This window comes from Rhinatrema bivittatum, chromosome 8 (assembly GCF_901001135.1).
Source record: "Rhinatrema bivittatum chromosome 8, aRhiBiv1.1, whole genome shotgun sequence".
In the NCBI taxonomy this organism is placed as follows: Eukaryota; Metazoa; Chordata; class Amphibia; order Gymnophiona; family Rhinatrematidae; genus Rhinatrema; species Rhinatrema bivittatum.
In genome coordinates, this window is record NC_042622.1 from 13,904,644 (window position 1) to 13,928,030 (window position 23,387).

General features: G+C 45.6%; 1 protein-coding gene across 3 annotated transcripts in view; it reads right to left on the bottom strand.

Annotated features, from left to right (window-relative positions):
- Window positions 1-6,141: 6,141 nt before the first annotated feature.
- The window catches only part of OSBPL2 (oxysterol binding protein like 2), a 133,688-nt gene continuing 116,442 nt past the window's right edge, over window positions 6,142-23,387 (bottom strand). For 2 of the 3 annotated variants that reach the window (XM_029611798.1, XM_029611797.1), the window contains exons 13-14: window positions 13,682-13,772; window positions 8,582-12,654 (exon numbers count right to left, since the gene is read on the bottom strand). In XM_029611798.1, coding sequence (XP_029467658.1) covers window positions 12,552-12,654; window positions 13,682-13,772 — 194 coding nt within the window. In that variant the 3' untranslated portion in view covers window positions 8,582-12,551. Of the gene's footprint in view, window positions 6,377-8,581; window positions 12,655-13,681; window positions 13,773-23,387 lie in introns of those variants that run through there. The other variant, XM_029611799.1, reaches the window with a different exon arrangement.

Sequence of the window (23,387 nt, forward strand, 5' to 3'; positions counted from 1 at the left end):
TCTCCGCATTACGGTGCCTATTTTGTTTGGCCACATAGGCAATTATGGTCCCCCGCATCACCGCTTTCCCCGCCTCCCACACCGTCCCGGGTCCTACGTCAGGAGTTTGATTAAGCGCCACATACTCCGCCCAGTTATCCTGTAAATATTTTTTAAAAGTAACATCCTGATATAGGTCAGGTCGCATGCGCCACGAAAATGGCAAATGTGAGCTGTGCCCCCAACGCAAAGTAATAGTAATTGGAGCGTGATCTGTCAAGACAATCGGTTCAATGGTAGCTGCCTCCAACTGGGGGAAACAGCGGTCAGAAAGTAACAGGTAGTCTATTCTAGAATAGGTGTTATGTGGGTGGGAATAGAAAGTAAAATCCATTTCTTGGGGATGGAGCACCCGCCACACATCTAAAAGCTGCAATTCCTGGCATAAAAGATTAACTCCCTTCCCCGCGTCAGCAGTAGAAGACAGCTTGGGAGGCTTAACATCTACATTCTTGTTTGCCACTATGTTGAAATCCCCTCCCACTATCAGGCTGTAATCTGAGTACTCCATGAGCAGGTGAATGAGCGTGGTAAAATACCCCGGGGCATACACATTAGGGGCGTAGATATTGCAAAATACCACTTTCTGTTGGTATAGTGTACCCGCCACCAAAACATAGCGTCCCTCCTTATCCTGGCTAAGCCGTGTAAGGTGAAACGGGAGATTCTTATGTATGAGAATGGCCACGCCCCTCCTACGCCGACTATAAGAAGAGGAGTAACATTGTCCCACCCAGTCACGCTTCAATTTAGCATGCTCCTCATCGCCAAGATGCGTTTCCTGTATAAACGCAATTTGCGTCTTCAGGCGTTTAAACAGTGCATACAATTTGGTGCGTTTTATAGGGGAGTGGATGCCGTCCACGTTTAGGGAAACCAGTTTAACCTGTGCCATGAAGAGGCCATAACTGCATAAGGAAGGCTCGGAGCCCCCTAGGACCCCAACATACAACGCTCAAAAATACCCCATAGCCTCCCAGCCTAGGCCATGAGGAAGAAAACCGTTGTGGGCAGTGAACACAAAACCAAACCTTGCAGGACACATCGAACACTGTGGGCCTGTCAGTAACCCCTAGAAGATCCCCATCCCTACTAACACATTCACACACATTCATACTATCAGAACCACTCTCAATCTTATGAATTCCCACTACTACTCCCAGGAGCCGGGGTCCCACCGTTTACAACCAACCTCTGGGTCCCCAACTCCCGGCCCCGCTCTTCCCCCCTCCTCCCGCCCGACAACCACAGCCCCCCATCCGCTTGTTGAACTGATGCTGAGCAAGGATACCAAGAAGGGAACTAAATCCCCATGAGTCGTGGGGCGATAGCCAAGAAAAGAATTGCATAAAATAAGGAGGACAACTGCACACACACGTCCAGGTACCCCAACATACAGAACGAAAAACATGTGCATAGAAGACACGGTGTCCAAGATAAAGACGGACAATGATGTGCAGCTATCCGCCAGAATTGTCAGCCCCGCAAGTCCCCCAAGGTTTTAACCATCCAGCACGAAAAGCAGCTGGCACTATCAGTCCGCAGGTGGCAGAGAGGCAAGGAATCCATCAGCCTCCGCTTTGGTAGTAAAGACGTGCGTTTGATTATTGTAGTGCACCCGCAGCTTCGCCGGGTATAGTAGGGCAAATCGAATACCTCGTTGGTGCAGCACCGTGCATGCCGGGGCGAGGAGCTTCCGTTGTGCTGCTGTGCCAGCTGAGAAATCGTTGAATAGCAACAATCTGTTCCCAGAGTGTTCCAGCTTCTCCTGTTGTCTGTAGGCCCTCAGCAACTGTGTCTTATGAGTCCAATTAAGGATCCGGGCCATGACCGGCCGTGGGCGGCCCTGCCCCTCCCGCATTGGGCCCACTCGGTGCACTCGTTCACACTGAAGGCTGCCCTCCGCCAATTCCAAACCCATCTGTCTTGGGAGCCAGTTTTCCACCAGAGACCGGAGCTCCTCCTCCCGCACAGCCTCAGAGAGCCCGATAATTTTTAGATTATTCCGCCTGCCACGATCCTCCTGCTCCTCCATTTTAGCAAGCAACTCCCGTTGTCTGCTCTGCAACTCTGCCACGTGGCGTTCCGAGGTCGCTAGTCGGTCTCCCAAGTCAGAGAGGGTGGACTCCGCCACATCAAGTCGTTTGGAATGCCCTTCCACAGCTGTTTTGACGTCTTCAATAGAAGTTTGTAACTTGATTAGTCTGCCATCAAGTGCCGCCGTGACACTGTTCGATATTTTTTGAAGGGCTTCCTCCGAAATGGCAGCCACCAGAGGCTCAGCAGGGCCTGCCATCTCCGCCATTTTGACACCTCGTGTTCTGTGCGGTCGGCGCTCCACTCTGTTTCGCGTGCCGGTCCGGCGCATCCCACGCCCCTCGGGCTCAGCAGTATAGGCGGCGGTTCTACCCACAGGCGTCGGGAGGGATTCAGGGGCAAACACAACGGCAATTAATGTTTAAAATAAGGTAAGTCAAGAGCGGGGCCGCGGAGCTCTATTCCCCTGCTTCCGTCTCGGGCTACGTCATCGCCGGAAGTCGCCGAGATTGTTTCTTTTATGGGAATCACGATCTGTACATCGTCTGCAAACAGGAAGTGTTTCAGGCTTAATTTTGTAAGAAGCTGACATAGTGGTAACAGGTAGACATTAAAGAGCGTGGGTGAAAGTGATGAACCTTGCGGCACTCCTCTGTTAGAAGGGTGGTATTGGGATTCTTTATTGTGGATTTTGACTCTATATCCTCTGTTTTCTAGGAATGTTTTGAACCAGTTTAGTGTAGCACCTGTCAATCCAATGTTTGCCAGTTGTTTTAGAAGGAGGGCGTGATTGACGGTGTCGAAGGCTGCCGAGAAGTCAAGGAGGATTAGTAAAAATGTTTGGCCTTTATCAATTCCAGAAATGAGGTAGTCCGTGAGAGAGAGTAGTAGTGTTTCGGTGCTTGCGGCTTTGCGAAAACCATATTGGTTTGGGGACAGAATACTGTGGTCCTCTAGGTAGTTGGATAGTTAGGTGTTTACCAATTTTTCCATGATTTTAGCTATGAATGGGAGGTTGGAAATAGGGCGGAAGTTGTTGGGATCACATGCGTTTAGATTTGGTTTTTTTAGCAGTGGCTTGATTGAGGCAGTTTTTAGGTCATCTGGGTAGATACCGTGTGATAGGGAGCAGTTTATGATTTCTGCCAGGGTTTTTGCTATAGTGTCAGGGATGAGAAGAAGCATTTTAGAAGGGATTTGATCAAATGGGTGTGATGACGGTTTCATTCTCTTTAACACCGAATGTATCTCTGTGATTGTAATGGATTCGAAGGCGTTAAGCTGTATGTCTTTGTTTTGGGGGAGATATGAGTTGTCTGGAGCAGTAGTGTTTGTAATCAGCTGATTAAGGAGATCAGATATTTTTTTGTTGAAATGAAGAGCCAGTTCATCTGCTTTAGTCTGGGCTAACTCGGGTGATAATAAACCGCTGGGGAGCTCCTGGGAACCTGGTCCAAAGCCCAAGTTCCCAACTTCTTCAGTCGCAGACAAGAACCACAATCCCAAGGGATCAATGCCTTCGTCCAGACCTGGCCACAAGAAGACCTGCTATATGCCTTCCCCCCATGGCCACTACTGGGTGGGATCATCCACAAGAGAGCACCACAGGGGGATAGTACTTCTAGTGGCCCCGGACTGGCCAAGAAGGCCGTGGTGCGCAGACCTGCAAAGACTTGTGACAGGGAGCCCTCTCCCTCTATCTCCACACAAGGATCTGCTCCAGCAAGGCCCGATCCTCCATGAAGACCCAACTCTATTCTCTCTTATGGTCTGGCCATTGAGAGGACATGCCTGAAGAAAAGCGGATACTTGAGGGTGGTGATTGACACCTTGCTCCGAGCACACAAGTTCTCCACATCACTGATCTACATACAAATATGGAGAATATTCGAAGCTTGGTGCGAAGACCATGACATCCTTCCGCGAACACTCAACATTCCCACAATCCTGGAATTTCTGCAGGACGGATTACAGAAGGGGTTGTCTCAACTCCATCAAGGTTCAGGTGGCCACTCTGGCCTGCTTCGGAGCCAAAGTGGAAGGCACCAGCCTAGCATCTCATCTGGATGTCTCCTGCTTCCTGAGAGGGGTCAAGCAGATTCAACCACCCCTAAAGTGGCTAGTACCCCTATGGAATCTCAATCTAGTACTAGACTTCCTAGCAGGAGCCTCCTTGAGACCTATCTGAGGTCTTCCTCTATGACTCCTAACCTTGAAGACTGCATTCCTAGTGGCGATATGTTCGGCCTGTCGCATCTCCGAACTTCAAGCACTTTCTTGCCGAGAACCATTCCTCAGGTTCACACTGGGATCCATACCACTACACACGGTCCCCTCCTTCCTCCAAAAGTGGTTTCTCACTTCCATCTAAACCAAACCATCTCGCTGCCATCTCCAGACGAGCATAAGGGCTCGGAAGAATCTCGCCGTCGGCAGACTCCTAGTCGATACCTAGAAAGATCAGAACCTGTACGAAAGACGGACCACCTATTCGTCCTTCATAGCAGGAAGAAACAAGAGGATGCGGCCTCATGGGCAACTATAGCCCGCTGGATCAAAGAAGTAATCAAGGCGGCCTACATACAGGCAGGCAAGCCTCCACCTCTACAAGTCAAGGCCCATTCAACTAGAGCCCAGGCAGCGTCCTGGGCGGAAACCAAGATGCTGTCACCCACCAAGATCTGTTGGGCAGCGACATGGTCCTCCATTCACACCTTCTTTAGGTTCTACTGTCTGGATGTTCAGGCTCAGGAGGACATCATTCGCAAGGGCAGTACTAAGTGGGCCACGGGCAGCCTCTCACCCGGTTTGGGAGTAGCTTTTGTACATCCCATTGGTCCTGAGTCCATCTGCTACACGCTAGGAATGGAGAAATTACTTACCTGACAATTTCGTTTTCCTTGTGGACTCAGTATCCGACCCACGGCTGCCTCCAATCCCCGAGAGCAAGACGAGTATGGGTAAGCCACGCTTTCCTCTAAGACACCCACAGTTACTGGGTGTCAGTGTTTCTCGGTTGAAGTGCACTGGCGGTCTCCACCTATAGCCCACATCAACCAGTTCAAATTAATCACATTAAATCAAGTTAATCAAATTATCCAGACATATCCACAATTTCTTTTCAAAGAGAATACTGAAGAGCAGTGCTTCCTGCAGGGGTATATGTACTGGTGGTGACATCAGATTGAAATCTGACTGTCTCCAACTGCTATCAGGAGCACACTATACCCATTGGTCCTGAGTCCATCTGTCTACACGCTAGGAAAACGAAATTATCAGGTAAGCAATTTCTCCATTAATGAGAAATGAATGGCACAACTTAAAGTCAATGGGGGTAGCAATCCTTAGGTACCATTGACTTCAATGTTTAAAAAAAAAAAAAAAAAGCAGGGGTGAAGCAGAGGCTTAGGCTTCCTGGTGTCCTCTTCAATTGCCACCAGCTGCTAGAAAGATGCACCACAGTGACATCACTGCCATGCCTTCCTCCCAAGCAGATGACAGCGTTTTAATGTACAGCTATACATCATTATGGTGCTATCCAGTCGAGAGGAAGGTACCACAGAGACGTCACTAAGGCATGTCCTTACAGCAGATGGTGTCATTTGAGAGGATGCTTTACTGGAACAGGACTTGAGGCCAGCTCCTAGGCGATAGGACCCAGCTTTGATGTCTGAGCTGGATTTGGACCTTGGTAAGGGGACCTGGCCTCCAGGCTGAGCTCTGGCCGTGAACCTGGACCTAGGTAACGGAGTCAGCCAGGCCCCACTTCTAGGCCTCCCCCAAGCAGTAGTCAGGACCTGAGTTGCAGCAGTGGAGAACATGGTTGACCCACAGCTGCTGCCTGTCTGACCCTGGCTATCCCATAGCAATTCTGTAGGAAAGGCCAGATTTTGAGCTGGCCGTGGCCCCTGTGGCAATTCCTATTCCAACACCTACATTTCACATCTATGATTTTTTTTTGGGGGGGGGGGGGGGGGGGGGGGGGGGGGGGAGGAGGGAGGTAAAATTTGAAATTAATATTAGTAATTATATCTTCGACTACATAGATTAACTCATTCAAAAAAATTACACACAAAAAAAAAAGACCTCTTTATTCTGATTTACATTTGAACATTTATATTCACAAACTTGTATAGGTTTTAAAAAGCTAAATATGCTTGATTTCAGGATGGTAAAATGGATGAGTACAGACAGTTATTAAATATTATAAAAATAAATCCATTTCACAAAAGCATTTTTATCATGCAACATCCATAAGGCAAAAAACTTCTTCTGTAAAGATTCAATTAGAATACAGCGACTGAAAAGACAAAGCAGCATAAAAAGTATAAATCAGTGTAAGTGGAGTTCCCAGTATAATAAGCATTTTTAGACTGTCTTTATCCATGCTATAAAAACAGAGTTAAGATTTAATAGCAAATCTATTTGCTTTACATGATTTAAATATTGCTTTATTACATAACTGACCCCAACCATGTATGTTTGATTGGTTTTCCACATGCACAAAGGCCAAAAACTTGTACACAAGCAATGTAGTGATCAGTTTTACCCAAGGAGTATGTTTGTACTGTTGCAAAATATAAAGAAAGAACACCATTAGTGCAGCAAAAAAGGACAGAGAAGATGCACTGAAGTTTGGGATCAAATGCACAAGAAGGTGCTTTCCACTTCATGCCGTGCCTTCACCCAGGGCCTGATATACAAACAGCTTTTCCCTCCTATTTTGTCTCGTTGGGGAAAAAGTAGTCGATACATAGGCCCCGTGCTTTACAAACCCTCTTCATCTCAAATCAGTACAGTTTACATTTACAATCTGAAACCATTTCTCTAATTGATTCTAGACTATTCTTTCGTTATTTAAAATATTAAAAAAAGCTATTTTCCAAATGGTCACGCAACACACCTTGCCCAAACTAAAACTCCAAAAAAAAAACCCCAAAACTTAGATGTGTATTTCCCCCTCACTGTGTGTGGTGATTTCTCTAAAAACTTCCTGTTTGAGTTTCAGAGAGATTTCCCCACAGACCTGAAACAGGGAACAGCCACCTCAGAGCAGTGGAAAACCCATTAAATCAGCAGAAGCTTAAAGCTAGTCAATATGGAAATTCTGCTTACCGACATGCTGCAGTTCCAGCCGGCGGCATAGCCCTTCCTTTCAATTTAAGTTTGGAGGCAAATCAAGTATCAAAAACTTCCACTGCTCAACTCATGAAATCAGATACATCTGGGTGCTGCTGTGCTGTTTGTCAAAAGACTTGTGCTAGCACCACTTCGTTACATCCCTTGCAAGTACGTATCAAAAAAAAAAAAAAAATGACCTGACACAAGGAGGGGGCAATCCAAAAAGAGTGCAGATATCTTTTTCCCCTGTGGTGCACAAAGAATTAAAATTAACTCAAAATCTAAAACATTCTTTTATGGAACCACAGGAGAGGAGGCTTCAAGAATAAATCCAGGTTCCCTGTGTAACTTTACGTCCACGTGGATGTTCCACAGATGTATCAAGCTGGCTAGAACTTTTGCATTAATAAGAATTCCTCTGTCAATCTCAGATGGCTGCAAGTTGTAACCACGTTTCTCCCACTCTGACAATTCAAAAAGTTCAAACACATGCAAATCAATACACATCACATCACCCGTATCCTACACCCCCCACCAAAACTGCAGCACCTGTTTCAGTGAGATATTGCACAAAGCCTTGAAACTAAATACTACAATCTCTCCAAATCTTATCTTACAAAAAAAAAAAACAACAAACCCCACAAAATAAAATAAACCCCTTTCCTGCGTTTTCTCGCTGAAGCAAGCAGAAAGTAATGCAGGGGAGTAAGGGGTATGCTGTGTCACCATGGTTCACCCTTTACCCAGCTCAGTATCTACCCCTGTCAAGGCAGATGTGGGGGATTTCATTACTTCCCCTTCACCAGAGTGCCAGAACAGTGCCAGACAGATCCTTGCAGTCACAGGTCGGATTTATGGATCACGTTCTTGCTGCCGCCCGGTAAATACTGATCCTGGATGGAAACTCAAAAAGATGCAAATCGGTTACTTTGCAGTATCAATGGGACTCCTACAAACCTACCCCTTTTTCTTGGCTCTCTGAATTCTTCCTTTGATTTAATTGCTCCGTTTCCTAATATCGTTTCTTCTATTTTTTGCTCCTGTATTAGAATGTGTGTGCTTTTCTCTGGCAGCCGTGTGCCCCCTCTTCAGCCATTCATTCTTTAATTACTACTATGTGAATGTCAGTGCAATGTATGATCTGATTTATTTGTATTTGGAATTGTGGACAAGGAGAAGAGGCTTGCAGAAGCTTTAAAGTACAACCAACACCTCCAAAATTAATCAGGCTGAAAGAGAGACATCTCTGATTTGTTGCACCACCTGAATTACCTAAAGATCTGTTTTGCTATTATTGCTGTTTTTAAAGATCTGTATAGGATAATGGCAGCACAGCAGATGGTGACTGAATCTTACTATAAGCGGTCACCTCTATTTAAAAAAAAAAAAAAAAAAAAAAGATACAAAATGGTGCATAGCAGTGCTAAGAGAATAAGAATGCACTTTAGCTTGAAGAAATGCACATTCACAGAGCACCTTCAATGAATTACTGCAGGTATTTTGTATCCAGTGCTCCAATGCCACTCATGGACTTTAAAAAGAGTTCCCCAGAAGATTCCAACAGCAGAAACTGCACAGACTGTCAGTCTATATGCACATGATAAATACATGTAATTCTGACAAATCAGGCTGGGTTTTTCCTCTTAAAATATCAATGGATGTGCACTGTTAAGGACAAAGCTTTTAAATCATTTAGACTAACATTGTATTTCCAGTGGAATGTTTCTTATATTTACAATCTTACCTACAGGAAAGCTCATTTAAAACGGGGCAACCCTCAATATACCTGCTCAAAACCATCACAGAGCATTACATGCTTTCATAAGGCTCCTGGTAGTCACTTGCAGTAGGAAGTCTGGTTAGGACCTATTCGATTTGTGCTGTTCCGAATAGATCCACGGTGCAGAGCAGAATAAAATGCTCCATTCTCAGCACAAAGACATCCTCGGTCGAAAGCATAGCTGGATTTAAACATAGGCCCGTGCCTCGGATGCCAACTTCGGAAGGCACTCAGAAACCGAGCCTTCCTTTGCTGCCGTCTGATTTCTGGAGGCAAAACCTCCTATGCCTAAGGGCGCCATACTCTGAAATCCAGCCCTGGTAGGAAGGTAAAACAGCAGATGCAAAAGAGAGATGGCCAAGATCTGAACACAGCACATAGGAATTAGACATTATCAGTGTCGAGTCGCGTTTGAGGACTTGCAGGACTCTTACAGGCAGGCATGTGGGGCTTCTCTCCAGTTTTCCACGGAGAAACCGGAAATAATGCTGCTAAAGTCTGACCTGCTAACAAAATTATATGCAATTCACCCGTGGCCTTTCAGAGGAGAGTAAGACGTGAAACCATCCTTCCACGCCTTTTATTTCATTTATCATCAGTCCTTCTCACACCAAGACAAAAATGTTCCAATAGAAGTAAAAACCATTTCTTTCTTTGGAAACAAAACTTCATAAGCTGTAAACAATGCTTTGGATTACGGCTGCAAGACAGCCCAAGTGTGCCCCAGCTCTCCCTGTCCTATGTGCTTTTTCCTGGTCTGCACAACATCATATAAAAAGCTTTTTCACATCAACACGAGTAGCCATAAATTTCACCATCATTAAAATACAACTTTATTGAGGGACATAAGTTAATGCAAAATATTGTTTGAAAATGAAATAGTTTTTATTTTAACTAGAAAAGCAAAAAAACGTAAAACATTAGGCCCCACTTCAGGATACTATCACTCGAGAGCTGTAATGTTAGTAATTAAAAAACAAGAACCAAGGGGCTTATATAGTAGCACTTTTATGGAAACTCTGCTTTGCTCTCGCCAACCATATCTGCTATTTTAAGCACGAGAGCAGGAGCTGTTGAGCTTTCTAAGTTTTAGTGCCTCACAAGAGTCAGACGTGGCCTGATTTCTGAAAGGTTTCCCTCATCAGGGACCCAGAGTGATGGCGTCCCCTGTGCAGACTTAAAGCCAGATCCCAATGCTGGTGGAAGGGAGATGGTTGGGGTTTGCACCCTAAGGAAACAGAGCTGGAAGTGGCCACCACATCGTAATCTACTTTAGTTCATAGCTAGAGGCACTGCCTCCAACGCACAGGTAGAAACATCTTTTGCGATTAAAGAACTAAAATGAAATACCATCGCTTGCTGGATGAAGGACCAAGCAGCTTATGCAGACCATTTGCTTCCTGCCTGGAAAATAAATATTCTAGGACAAACACCGTGGCTAAAGTGATACTCAGCTGGTTCTGATCTTTCACTGAAGCAGCAACGGATATTAAATATACATCGCAGCTACCGCGTAAAACCTTGTGTTATTCCACTAGCATATCACAACCTCCAAAGTATCCTCTTTTGCTAGGGACCAACACAACAGACATTTTGGGGACATATCTGATCTGAAACTCCTATGCTATTTCATTTTATACACAGATTACAGGAGGAAATCAGGATGATGCTGCTAATGAACAAGGCGTGTCTCGGCTGCAGGTTCCTTTACATAGGCGGCGGCGGCCCCCTGAATCTCATATCCAGTATGCTAAAGCAGGCGTCATGGAGGAGGATGGATCTGGGGCTGAGCGGAGAAGAGGAGGACAGGCAGCCGTACCCTGCTAGGGTGAGGCACACTGGCTGCGGAGTACCATCAGTCACCCAAGGTGGCACAAGGAGGATCAGGCAACCAGAAAGGGATCAGCAGAGAAGGCAGCAAACGTCTCTGCAGCAGAGGAAACAAACAACTGCCACTAACACAGCGGCTTCAGGGAAAAACAATAAATATAAAATGAACAGTAAGAGCTGCACAGTCTTCAAGATGAAACCAAGATCAGAAAGCTTCAAGTCTGAAAGCCTAAGGTCATTTCAGAAATGACTGAAATCAAAAAGGAGGATTGCCTTTAACACAGACAGCAGTACACTTAGCCATTCAGCCACTTCTGGTGTCTCTATTGGTTACATCAAAATCTGAAACTTTGGAAAAATTGATTTCAGATTTTAAACTTCACTTTTTCAATCCAAGACACGTACATAGTGTTCAGCCTCCCCCTCTTAACTCCCAACTCCAAAAAGGCCTTAGCTAAAAAAAACCCTCAGTTTTTATAAATTATCTATCTTTTGTCTATGTATATTTATGTACAATAAATTGATGTATAGTTCATAGGTCTAACATTATATGGCTTTGATATTTCTATGCAAACAAACAATCATTTTGATGACTGCCCATGCTTACACGAAGATTACAGCTAGGACTACTTTTGCTAATAACATAGCACTTGATTTATAAGCAGATTCTGCTTTTCCCTACATTTGTTTTTGTGTTCAAATTACAACCAGATGTGTCCCCACTAGAATGCTGCTGAGCATGCAGCAGAAAACATGGTCGAGAGAGAGTAAGAAGTCATCCAGAGGAGATGGTACGTCCCACTGCACACTGGAAGGAGGAAGCTTACAAGCGCAAGTTTTAGCTGAGAAGGCAATTTAAAAAAAAAAAAATGCAAAATTGCAGTGCAGGAGGATATTTCCCTTCCCAACAGCACACACAAGCAGCGCTTCTGAGCATTTTTCACAGTAGCTGAGACTGCCACATATTTTGTACACGCCGGCATGTTCTCAGCATTTTGAAAAGCAGGTTTGACTGCGGACACCGGCTGTGCAGTTGTGGAACACGTCTTGCACCCCCCTCCCCCACCCACCGTATAATTTAAGTTGTAGATCACAGTGCCAAAGACCAAGGAAAAGGTTAAAGAGTCTGAACAGTTTTTTGCAGCTGCTATGACAGCAACCGGAAAGTGCAGTGCCCCCCCCTCATCTGTTGGGGAAAAGCCTGGTCTTGGTGAACCAGCCAAAAAGATCCCCAACTCCAGCTGTTTGAAGATTCTCCCAATTTCATTCTGAAGCTTTTTTTTTTCCAATTTTGTTTTCGCCTTCTCTTGAGGAAGGGAGAAAATTGCTTTCCAGGCCAGTCTGTACTGCATTTGCTGCTGCTGTTAAACGCGCAGCTGCAGAGCGGCTTCACTGCTGTGTAAAAGGAAGGAAGTGTGTCCCATTGTCACGTGCCCTTCGTTTTAAGGTCAAAACTATCACAGGGCTCTCTGCAAGCTTCTTAGCTACAGTATTCCTTTCCGGCAGAAAAAGGAAAGCACGGAAGGAGGAAAAAAAAAAAAGTAACAAAGAGTCCTTTTGTGATAAATTTAGGGAAAACATGATGGTTCTAAGTGCAGCTTTTGGAAACCTATGTAACAGCTTCTTTTGGCAAAGTTAATGGAAAATCAAATCCCTGATTGGTGAAGAAATGCCATTTTCCTTAAACCTGACTTCTGGAATCGGCTGTCCAGGCGAGGATGACGGGATGAGATGCAAGGGCTTTTCAGTATATGTCAGGACAGTCTGAGAAATTTCTATCAAAGTAGCCTCCTGAATATAGCCAGTCGGCAGTCCCAGTGTAGGGGTTATTTCCTTGGCAAAACCACCTGAAAGAGCAAAAACCAGAAAATAAACTCCATGATTACATATAACAATTCTCTAACTTTTTTGCCTTTTTTTTTTTTGAATTCCCTTTCCTGCTTCCAAGATTCCCGTAGTTTTCTAAGTGGAAGTCTTCTCTGAAGGAAATGTTCAGTGTTGCAAGCATCAATCACTTCCTTGGGGACCCGAATCCATGTCTCCCCTGCTCCAGAACACAGTATAACAATACTGGAAAAGCCCGTAATTTGCACAACAAAACAGATTAGTCCATATGAAGAAGTAGCAAGCAGTAGTAAACTGTCTGGGGGCAGGCAGACTAAACTGAGCTGACCTCCAGGGGAATGTCACTATTAACACTAACAGGTGAACTCATTGGATATGGATTTAGTTATTCACTTTAACTCCAGAAATATAAAGAGACAATGCCCTTATTTCACAGGGTTATATTTCCAAGCAGTTCGTTACCTGCACCTCAAATCCAGAGACATGAATCAGACCCTGACAATCCTACCTCATTTACAATGCTGCATTTATTGTAAGTCACTGAGCATTTTTTTTTTCTACACTGACTAATTAAATTGAAATAAATACTTTGTCATGTAAACAGTGGTAGATGCATGGAACACAGGTCCACAACAGTTGTGGTGGAGGCTAAACAAGAAAAACTTCGTGCTTGTCCCAGGTTATCCCTTGTGGTCAGGAAACGAAGGGAAAACTGGAGTTTAAATTGACTATGCGGGTCTGCTGTCCACAGGGAATGAGAATGGTCAGATGAGATGGGCCTAGAGGTTTCTCCGTGGCTTTTCTGAAGGCACACAGCATTTGCTTACATGATATAAACCATTGCCTAGATAGGTCAATTCTGCTAAAAAGCATCATGTTTTTGATTGGAAACAGAATCTCTGTGGTGGAGCAGCTTGAAGAATTAAAGTTTAATCAAGCCCAATGCTTGCCAGAATTAGAAGAGGGGTGAACAACAAAAAAAAACCCCCAAACCCTATTTCTAAACCATTAGCAGAATAAAAAGTGTACCTTGTCCTCCACTCCTCTTCAGTTCTAGCACGCTCCCGTCGAGCACCTCTTTGCTTTTCTTCTAGCCTCTCCTTCTGTTTACTTGCCAGATCTGAGGAAACACACTCAAAACAGTCAGTGCACTATGCAAAGCGGGCGGTCACATCTGCTGGGACCAAGTGCCAGCAGCGTACATGGCATGCTACACAAAGCCTGATTGTTTGCATTTAAGTTCTCTCATTAATCTACCCTAAATAACAACCTGTGTATTCTCTTCAGACATCTCTAGTCTACTTATTAAAATTAGGCCCTTTTTGTACTGCAAGTTTTAAAACAGACATATGGAGGTGAAGACAAATTTTATATTTACGAATACCCAAACCGTTCTAATGTGGAATCCTGCCCACTGAACCAACAAAAATGTAGCTTCTTTCAGCAGTAAATACAGCAAGGGCAATTTAAAAAAATATATAGTTTAAGGATTCAGCCAAGCCAGCACATACTCAGTATCCGTGGAATAGGAAAATGGGTTCTTACCCGCTAATTTTCGTTCTTGTAGTACATCATCTGTCCAGACTCCTGGGTTTTGCCTCCCTTCCAGCAGATGGAAACAGAGAAAGTTTTGCTGACGCTGCCAGGTAACCTGGTGTCCCACCGGCAGTCCCTCAAGTATCGACCTGTACCCAAGTCAGATAGTAACGAGCATAACTACAAGAAAACACAAACACATCCCCCCCGAACGAGCAGTAGGAAGTGGAATCTTAATGGAAACTTATCTTTCCAAACCTAACCACATGAGAACTAAACAAAACCTGTGCCATTCTTCAGACTAATTTCAGTAACAGATCGTGCGGGTTCTCCAATTCTCCCCACATCAACTGGGTGGGACTCTGGACTGATCTGTGGTACTCCAGGAATGAAAGTTAGCAGGTAAGAACCAATTTTCCTCTCTCTGTATGTATCCAGATCAGTCCAGATTCCTAGGATGTACCAAAGCTTCCCTAAACAGGGTAGGACTGCAAGAGTCCCACATGGAGTACATTTTCACCAAAGCCCATGTCCTCCAGAGCTTAGACATCTAAATGATAAATGTCTGGCGAATAATAGAAGGACTAGGGGGCACTCCATGAAGTTAGCAAGTAGCACATTTAAGACTATTCGGAGAAAATTCTTTCACTCAACGCACAATAAAGCTCTGGAATTTGTTGCCAGAGGATGTGGTTAGTGCAGTTAGTGTAGCAGGGTTCAAAAAAGGTTTGGATAAATTCTTGGAGGAGAAGTCCATTAACAGCTATTAATCAAGTTTACTTAGGGAATAGCCACTGCTATTAATTGCATCAGTAGCATGGGATCTTCTTAGTGTTTGGGTAATTGCCAGGTTCTTGTGGCCTGGTTTGGCCTCTGTTGGAAATAGGATGCTGGGCTTGATGGACCCATGGTCTGACCCAGCATGGCAATTTCTTTTGCTCTTATGTGCAACAATTTCTAGGTAGCAGCCCTACAAATCTCCTGTGGCGATACCTGCTGACATTCGGCTTAAGATGCCGCCTGAGATTGAGTAGAGTGAGCCTTCAAACCCTCAGGGATAGGATGGAGGTATACAGAACTTATCGCTTCTTTCAACCATCATGCTATAGTGGGCTTTGAAGCCTTATGTCCCTTTTTTGTGCCACTCTATAGCACACAAACATGATACGATAGTCGAAAGCTATTAGTGACTGATACACCGTAACAAGGCTCACTTTACATCCAAGAGACTGAACTCTCTCGCATGAGATGCCACCACATCCAGGTTTGGGAAGACCAGAAGCTCTACCGATTGACTCAAGCGAAAAGTCGATACCACCTTCAGAAGAAAGGAAGGAACCGTAGGCAAAAAGGACTCCAGAATCTGTAATCCTCAGAAAAGGATCCCTACATGACAGAGCCTGATGTTCCGAAATCCTTCTAGCAGAAGGAATTGCCACAAAAAAAGACCAAACAACCTTTAAGGTAAGATCTTTCACGGTTGCCCTTCTAAGTGGCTCGAACAGAGCCACACACATCCCCCTGAGAACCAAGTTAAGGCTCCGGTGGGAGGGGGCACAACTTCCGCACCGAAGGCTGCAAATGCTTCTCCCCCCCCGGTAGAAAATGCACCACATCTGGATGTGTAGCTAGGGCTGCTTCCTGCACCTTGCCTCAGACAGCCCAATGCTGCCACCTGGACTCTGAGGGCGTTAAAGGCTAAACCCTTCACCAACCCTCGTAAGAAAGTCAAAATGTGCACCACAGATGTTCAAGTAGGTTCAACCCCCTGCTCTACGCACCAGGTCTCAAAAGCTTTCCACACCCTCACATAGGCTAAGGATGTTGAAGTCTTCCTAGCTTGCAGCAGAATGGAAGTGACATCCTCGAGATATCCTTTCCACCTTAAACGCTTCCTCTCAAAATCCAAGTCATGAGACAGAAGCGAGCCATCTGATCTAAAAATATGGGACCTTGGCGCTGAAGGTTTGGAAGATAGGTGAGACAGCAGCCCGTCCACCACTAGAGACTGATCAAATCCGCAAACCATGGCCACCAAAGGCTACTCCAGCACTACTGGAATCACCTCTCCCAAATGAATCTATATTTGCTGCACTTTGCCCACAAGCAGCCATGGCGGAAATACGTACAGGAGAACCCCTTGCAGCCATGGGAATACTAAGGCATCAACCCCCTTCTGCTCCACATTCTCTTTTGCAACTGAAGGAGTGTGGAGCCTTGGCATTCCTTTGAGTTGGCATCAAGTCCATGTGGGGCATGCCCCATTTGTGTTGGATAAGCCGCATTGCTTCCTCTGACAATTCCCATGCCCAGAGTCAGCTGTCGATCGCTGAAAAAAAATCTGCTTGTACATTGTCTATCCCAGCTACGTGAGAAGCCCCCAATAATTCCAGAAGTTGCTCTGCCCAGTGTTTTAACTCCTAGGCCTCCTTAGCCACCACCAACTCTTGATACCACCCTGTCAGCCACCGATGTCATATTGTCAGACAAAATCCTTACCAGCTGCCCACATAAGAGAGGTAGAAAGGACATAATGCTGCCCACATAAGACATAAGACATAATGCTGCCCACATAAGAGGTAGAAAGGACATAATGCAAACTGTACTCTTCTCTCTAAGTGGACAAACAACACTTCCTCCACCGACCACCGGCCCTGCGCTGACTGAGTCTGGCATATAACTCCCCATCTGGGCAGATTGGCATCGGTGGAGACTACTATCCAATTCAGAGCCTCCAGGTCTACACCCCAACCAAGCCACCATGAGAAACTGAACCTGGCCATCTCTGTAAGAAGCAGCGGTAGAGGAAACTGCTCTGACAATAGATTCCACCAGGAAAGCAAACACCCTCTGCAGAGGCCTCATATGTGCAAATGCCCAAGGAACCAATTCCAACGTGGAAGCCATGGAACTGAGAACCTGCAGGAAATCCCACACCCTGGGAACCGCTCTCCAACAAGCAGCAAACCTGCCTCTGCAGTCTGCAAATACGTTCTCTGGTGAGAAACACTTTCCCCAATTCTGGTGTCGAAGCCTGCCCCCAGGAACTATAACACCTGAGTAAGGGTAAGATGCCTTTTTGACAGATTCACTGCTCAACCCAAGGATCTTAACTGCTGCAGAACCAACACCACTGCTTATGTGCAAAGAACTTCTGACTTTGCTCGAATAAGCCAATTGTCCAGATACGGGTGAACTAGAATGCCCACCTTCTTGAGAGCAGCTGCCACCACGACCATCACCTTGGTGAAGGTCCTCTTGGCAGTCGCCAATCCGAATGGAAGGGCGCACAATTGAAAACGTGTCCGGGAATCATGAACCTCAGGAATCTGATGATCCAGCCGGATCGCTATGTGTAAGTACGCTTCGGTCAAGTCTAGAGAGGCCAAGAACTCTTTGTGCTCGGCTGCAATGACAAGAGTGCAGGGTCTCCATCTGAAAACGAGGAACTTTGAGAGCCACATTCACCTTTTTTAAATCCAAAATCAGGCAGAAGATCCCTTCCTTCTTTGGGACCACAAAATAAATGGAATACCTCCCCATTCCTCTATGGGGACGGGAACAATGGCTCCCTGCATATGTAAGTGATTGATGGTTTTCTGTACCACCTGCCTTTTGTTTACGGAAGTGTAAGGAGAGACCATGAACAAGTCCTTCAGCAGATGAGCAAATTCTAAAGCGTAACCTTGTCTTATCACACTTAGGATCCATTGGTCCATCGTGACCCTGGCCCACTCCTTGTAGAAGAGTCAACCAACCAAGAAAATTCACTAGTTAATATTTCTGTTATTGGCACTTAAATTTATTTATTTAAAAACTCTTCTATACTGTCGTTAAGTTGGAGAACCATCACAACGGTTTACATATAGGCACGATAACAATTATGAGTGGTATAGCTTACAACTTGAACATGTGCCATCATAGTACGGTAACAATAAAGTGCAATAAGTTATAAGTTTAAGTAAACTAATCAGTTTGGTATGACAATTTATCAACGGTACAAAATTGACATTACTGTGAGTTTGTTTGGTGCGTCCATCTTAATCAATTGTTCTTCTCCTTCTCTTTGTCTTTATCGAAAGCTTGTTTATAGAGCCAGGTTTTCAGGTTAGATTTAAAGATTTTCAGATTTCTCTGGAGCCTTAGTTCGAGAGGCATGGTATTCCATAGTACAGGGCCAGCCAGTGACAGTGCTCTTTCCCTTACTTGAGTGAGCTGGGCTGATTTGACTGAGGGGACAGTTAGTAGAGCCTTATTCGCAGATCTTAGGTTTCTGTGAGGGACATGTACGCGCAGTGCTGTGTTGAGCCAGTCGGCTTTTTCCTCATGTATTAGCTTATGAATTATACATAGAACTTTGTATTGTATTCTTTGTTCGATTGGGAGCCAATGTAGTTCGGCAAGTGTTCCAGTTATGTGGACCCTTCTTTTTTTGCCAGTTAAAATTCTTGCAGCGGAGTTTTGTAGTATTTGCAGCGGCCTAAGTGTAGATTGTGGTAGCCCTAGTAAGAGTGCATTACAATAGTCTGTGCTTGCGAATATCAGTGCCTGGAGGATTGTGCGAAAGTTTAGTGTTAAGAGGGGTTTCAGTCTTCTGAGAGTCATTAGTTTACCGTATCCTTTTATTTTCTGTGAGATGTGCTGTTTCATGAATAGCTCAGGGTCCACTATAACCCCAAGATTCCGTACTTTTCTTGCTGGTTCCACGTCTTGCATATTTTTTATTTTGATTGTAGTTTGTGTTGGGTGAGTGTTTTTTCGTTCGAGGTGTAAGAATTCAGTTTTGAACTTTGAAGTTGCATCGTACCATTAAAATATTACTTTTATCATCACGTGTTTGAAATTCTCTCCTCGTGTTATAATATTAAATGTCACTACATCCAATCCCAGAAGAAGTCCTTTCCAAATGTTGAAAAATATTTTTTATACGGAAGATAAGACCTCAGCACCGGCATAGAATTCTGATAATGAACAGAAACTTTTTGCACCGGTCGGTACAATCACTGGTCTAATGTCTTCCTTTTTATTTTTGCTTTTCTTTAAAAACAATTTTTTTTGCTGAAACCTGCAATTTGCTTTGCAACTTCAAGGTGTTAAACTTGAGCTTGAAATCGCTTAGATCTGAAGTTGTCGATTTGAAAATCAAACAAACAGTTTTATATTGTGCCGCCCGACTGTGTGATACTATAGCGAGCAGAATTTGTTATTTATCCTATACTCCCACAATGTCTAGTTATAGTCCCGACAAACTTTACTTATCTTATTGAGCAGCTGGTGCAGTTGGTTGTAGCCCAAAAATATTCTTTTGGCCGACTGAACCGCTAGATTTTTCTTATTAGAAAGCCGCCAAACTGCCGACGTTGTCAACGTTTCGTAACCTGCATCAGGGTGGGCTTTATTTGCTATGGTCTTGCCGTCTCAATAGTCTGGTTCATTGACACGTGATAATAAAAGTAATATTTTAATGGTATGATGTAACTTCAAATTGTAAGATTTATTTAAGTGCCAATAACAGAAATATTAACTAGTGAATTTTCTTGGTTTCAATTGTTAACTAGTTAATCACTGATTTTTCATCAGAAAGTCAACCAACCCCCTATGACAAACACAGAGGAGTGGACCAGCCTTGATTCATTAGACAGACTTGAATCCAGATGCCCCCTGGCTGGAACTATTTCTGTGCGGCTTTCGTCCTCGAAAGGACTGGTTCCAGACTGCTGCCTCCTAGTGCCTTATCTCTGGGCTTCCCCCTGAAGCCCTATTCCGCTGAAATCGCAGATTCACCCTCTAGCGGGGCCACGTAGAAAAAGACCCTTTTTTGCCCTTCGGCTTATCCTCTGGCAACCTATGCCCTTTATTCTCTCCCAGATGCTTTACAAGTTCCTCCAAGTCCTCTCTGAAAAGCCGTTTCCCTTTAAAAAGGTAACATCCCGAGACTTAGATCAAACTTCCGTCCACCAGTTTCTCAACCAAAGGAGACGCCTGGCCGAAACTGCTGACATCATAGTCCTGGAGGACATAATGCATCTGCTCCATAGACCACCACAGCTTTCAGCGACTTGGCCTGCTTTGCCTCTGACACCGACATCGCTTTGTTAGCCTGCAGCTGCTGTACCTAGCGCGGACCATCATGAAGCATAAAACTGCTGCAAACCACAGCACGAATGCCCAGAGCAGACACCTCAAAGATATTTTTGAAATGGACTTCTAACTTCCTGTCCTGCATATCTTTAAGCCAGGGCCGGCAGAAGCACTAGGCGAACTAGGCGGTCGCCTAGGGCGCCAGCTTCCTGGGGGCGGCACTGCCCCGGTAAAATTAAGAGAGCCGTAGCCTGCCCCGGTAAAAATAAAAGAGCTGCATTAAGCCGCCGCCCCCCCGATAAAAATAAAAGAGCCGCTGCCGGCAGCCCGCCCCTGCCCCGCGGTGCAAAAAAAAAAAAAAAAAGCTGTTGCATCCGCGGCTGCCCTTTTCTTCTTCCCGCCCCCCCCGACCCGGAACAGGAAGTGATGCGCGGGAAGTCAGTGGCGTAGCCACGGGTGGGCCTGGGTGGGCAGGTGCCCACCCAACTTAGACCCAGGCCCACCCAACTAGCACCGGAACTGCAAGGCTGTCGCAGGATCCCATCCCCGCGACAGCGAACAAGAGAACCCACGCCTCGCGCGCCATCACGGCACACGTGGGGAAGCGCTGCTGCGGCCGTATGGCCAACCGATCTTCCTGTTCGGGGGGGGGGGGGGGGGGAGTGGAAGCGCCACGCGCAGCTTCCGCTTCCTCCCCCCAATGCAGGAAGATCAGCTGCCTCTCCTGCTGCCACCCGTTCTCCTGCTATCTTCGGGTCAAACGGCCCGCCGAACTTCCTGTTTGGGGGAGCAGAAGCGCCGCGCACAGCTTCCGCTTTCTCCCCCAAAGCAGGAAGATCAGCTGCCTCTCCTGCTGCCAGCGGCCTCCTGCTATCTTCTTCAGGCGTCGGGCGGTTTGGTCCGCCGATCTTCCTGCTTGGGGGGGGGGGGGGGGGGGGGGAGGAAGCGGACGTTGTGCGCTGCGCTTCCGCTCCCCCCCCCCCGACAGGAAGTTCGGCGGGCAGTACGGCCCGACGCCCGAAGATAGCAGGAGGCCGGTGGCAGCAGGAGAGGCAGCTGATCTTCCTGCTCTGGGGGAGAAAGTGGAAGCTGTGCACGTGCTTGAATGTGTATGTGTGGATGAGAATGGGAGTGTGTGTGGGTGAAAACTGGAGCCTGGGTGTGTATGTGGGTGAGAATGGAAGCTTGAATATGTGGGTGAATGGGAGCTCGAATGTGTGTATGTGTGGTTGAGAATGGGAGCCTGGGTTTGTGGGTGGTTGAGAATGGGAGCCTGGGTTTGTGGGTGGGTGAGAATGGGAGCTTGAATGTGTGTATATATGGGTGAGAATGAGAGCCTGGGTTTGTGTGGGTGGGTGAGAATGGAAGCTTGAATATGTGGATAAGAATGGGTGCTTGAATGTGTGTATGTGTGGGTGAGAATAGTACCTTAAATGTGTATATGTATGGATGAGAATGGGAGCTTGAATATGTGTGGGTGAGACTGGGAGCATGGGTTTGTGGGTGAGAATGGGTGCCTGGATGTGCGTCTGTGTGTGCATAAGAATATAAGCCTGGGGAGGGGTGAGAAAGTGAGAACTTGAATGTGAGCTTGTGGGGGGGGGGGGGGGGAGAGCATATGAGAGTGACAGCTTGAGTGTGTGAGAGGGAGTCAGAGAGAAAGCGTGTGTGTGTGTGTGTGTGTGTGTGTGTGTGTGTGGAAGGGAAGAAGACAGTAATAGAAGAAAGACACTGAAAAGGAATTAGGAAATGAGCTATAAGGGAAAAAATGGGAAAAAGAGACCAGGACCAACTGATTAGAAAAATACAAAGATCAGACAACAAAGGTAAAAATATATATCTATATTTTGAGATGTTAGCAATTTAAATATAAGCAACACAACCGCTCTCTCAAAATTTATGGACAGGTAGGAGCCGTGTATAAATCGTAATAATAAGAAGGCTAAAGTACCACAAATCACCGTGAATTATGTTTGTATCATTAAGTAAACCTCATACTTAGGCGTAGATGTGAATGCTATGCTGCATAATTTGGCATTATTTATCAGTAAAAAAACAACTAGTAGACCTGCATGCCTACAGCCCACCCATGTTAACCTTGTGCCCACCCAAAAAATCAATTCTGGCTACGCCACTGGCGGGAAGGAGAAAGAGCCGTGCCGCATGAAAAAAAATAGCGGCGACAGCAGTATCGGCCCCTGAGCAATTGAAGCAGCCGGTAATCGGGAAAGGAGTCAGCAGCATGAGCCTCCTGCGGCCGATGGGATTCTTCCTTCTTGGCCTGTGGGGGCTGGAGGAGGCTGCGGCAGCTACCATTTGTTCTCTGGGGGGGGGGAAGTGAGTGAGAGAAAGAGAGAGAAGCAGCCAGCTAGCCTGTGTGTGATTGAGAGCCTGTGTGTAAGTGAGAGAATGTATTTGATCGAGAGCATGTGTGTGTGATGGAGAGAAACTGGTCAGAGAACTGATGTATGTGTATATGTGAGAGACAATGAAAGTGAATGCTCAGAGAGATGACTGATGTGTGAGACAGTCAGGGATGTGACTGATATGTGTGTGTGTGTGAAAGAGAGAAAAAGCATGGAAGTGAGAACTCTGGGTATGTGTGTGAGAAAGAGAAAGTGATTATGGGAATGAGAAGCCTGTGCATGTGGAGAGAACAAGCATGGGAGTGAGAGACTGGTGAGTGTGTGTGAGAAAGAGAAAGTGATTATGAGAGTGAGAAGCCCATATATGTAAGTGGAACACGGGAGTGGGAAGCCTGTGTGTGTATAGCATGAGAGAAACTGTTCAGGAAGGTGACTGGTGTGTTTGTCAAAGACTGTTTGGGAGGTGATTGGTGTGTGAGACACAGAAACTGGTCATGGGGGCATGACTGATATGGTGTGTGTGTGAGAGACATGGGCCTTAAGGAAGAGGACCATAAGTATAGAGCTTAGCTTCTACTGCTGCTTCTGGTGTGTGCTATGGCCTGCATGGAAGAGGAGTAGGAGCGCTGCTGGAGGGGGTAAGTAAAGATGGCTTTTTAAGTTTATTTTTCTTGATTGACTGCCATTTTAATTATTTAATATTATGTGATGTGTCTGCTTTTTTTGTTTGAGCAACAAGTATAGCTTTGGTT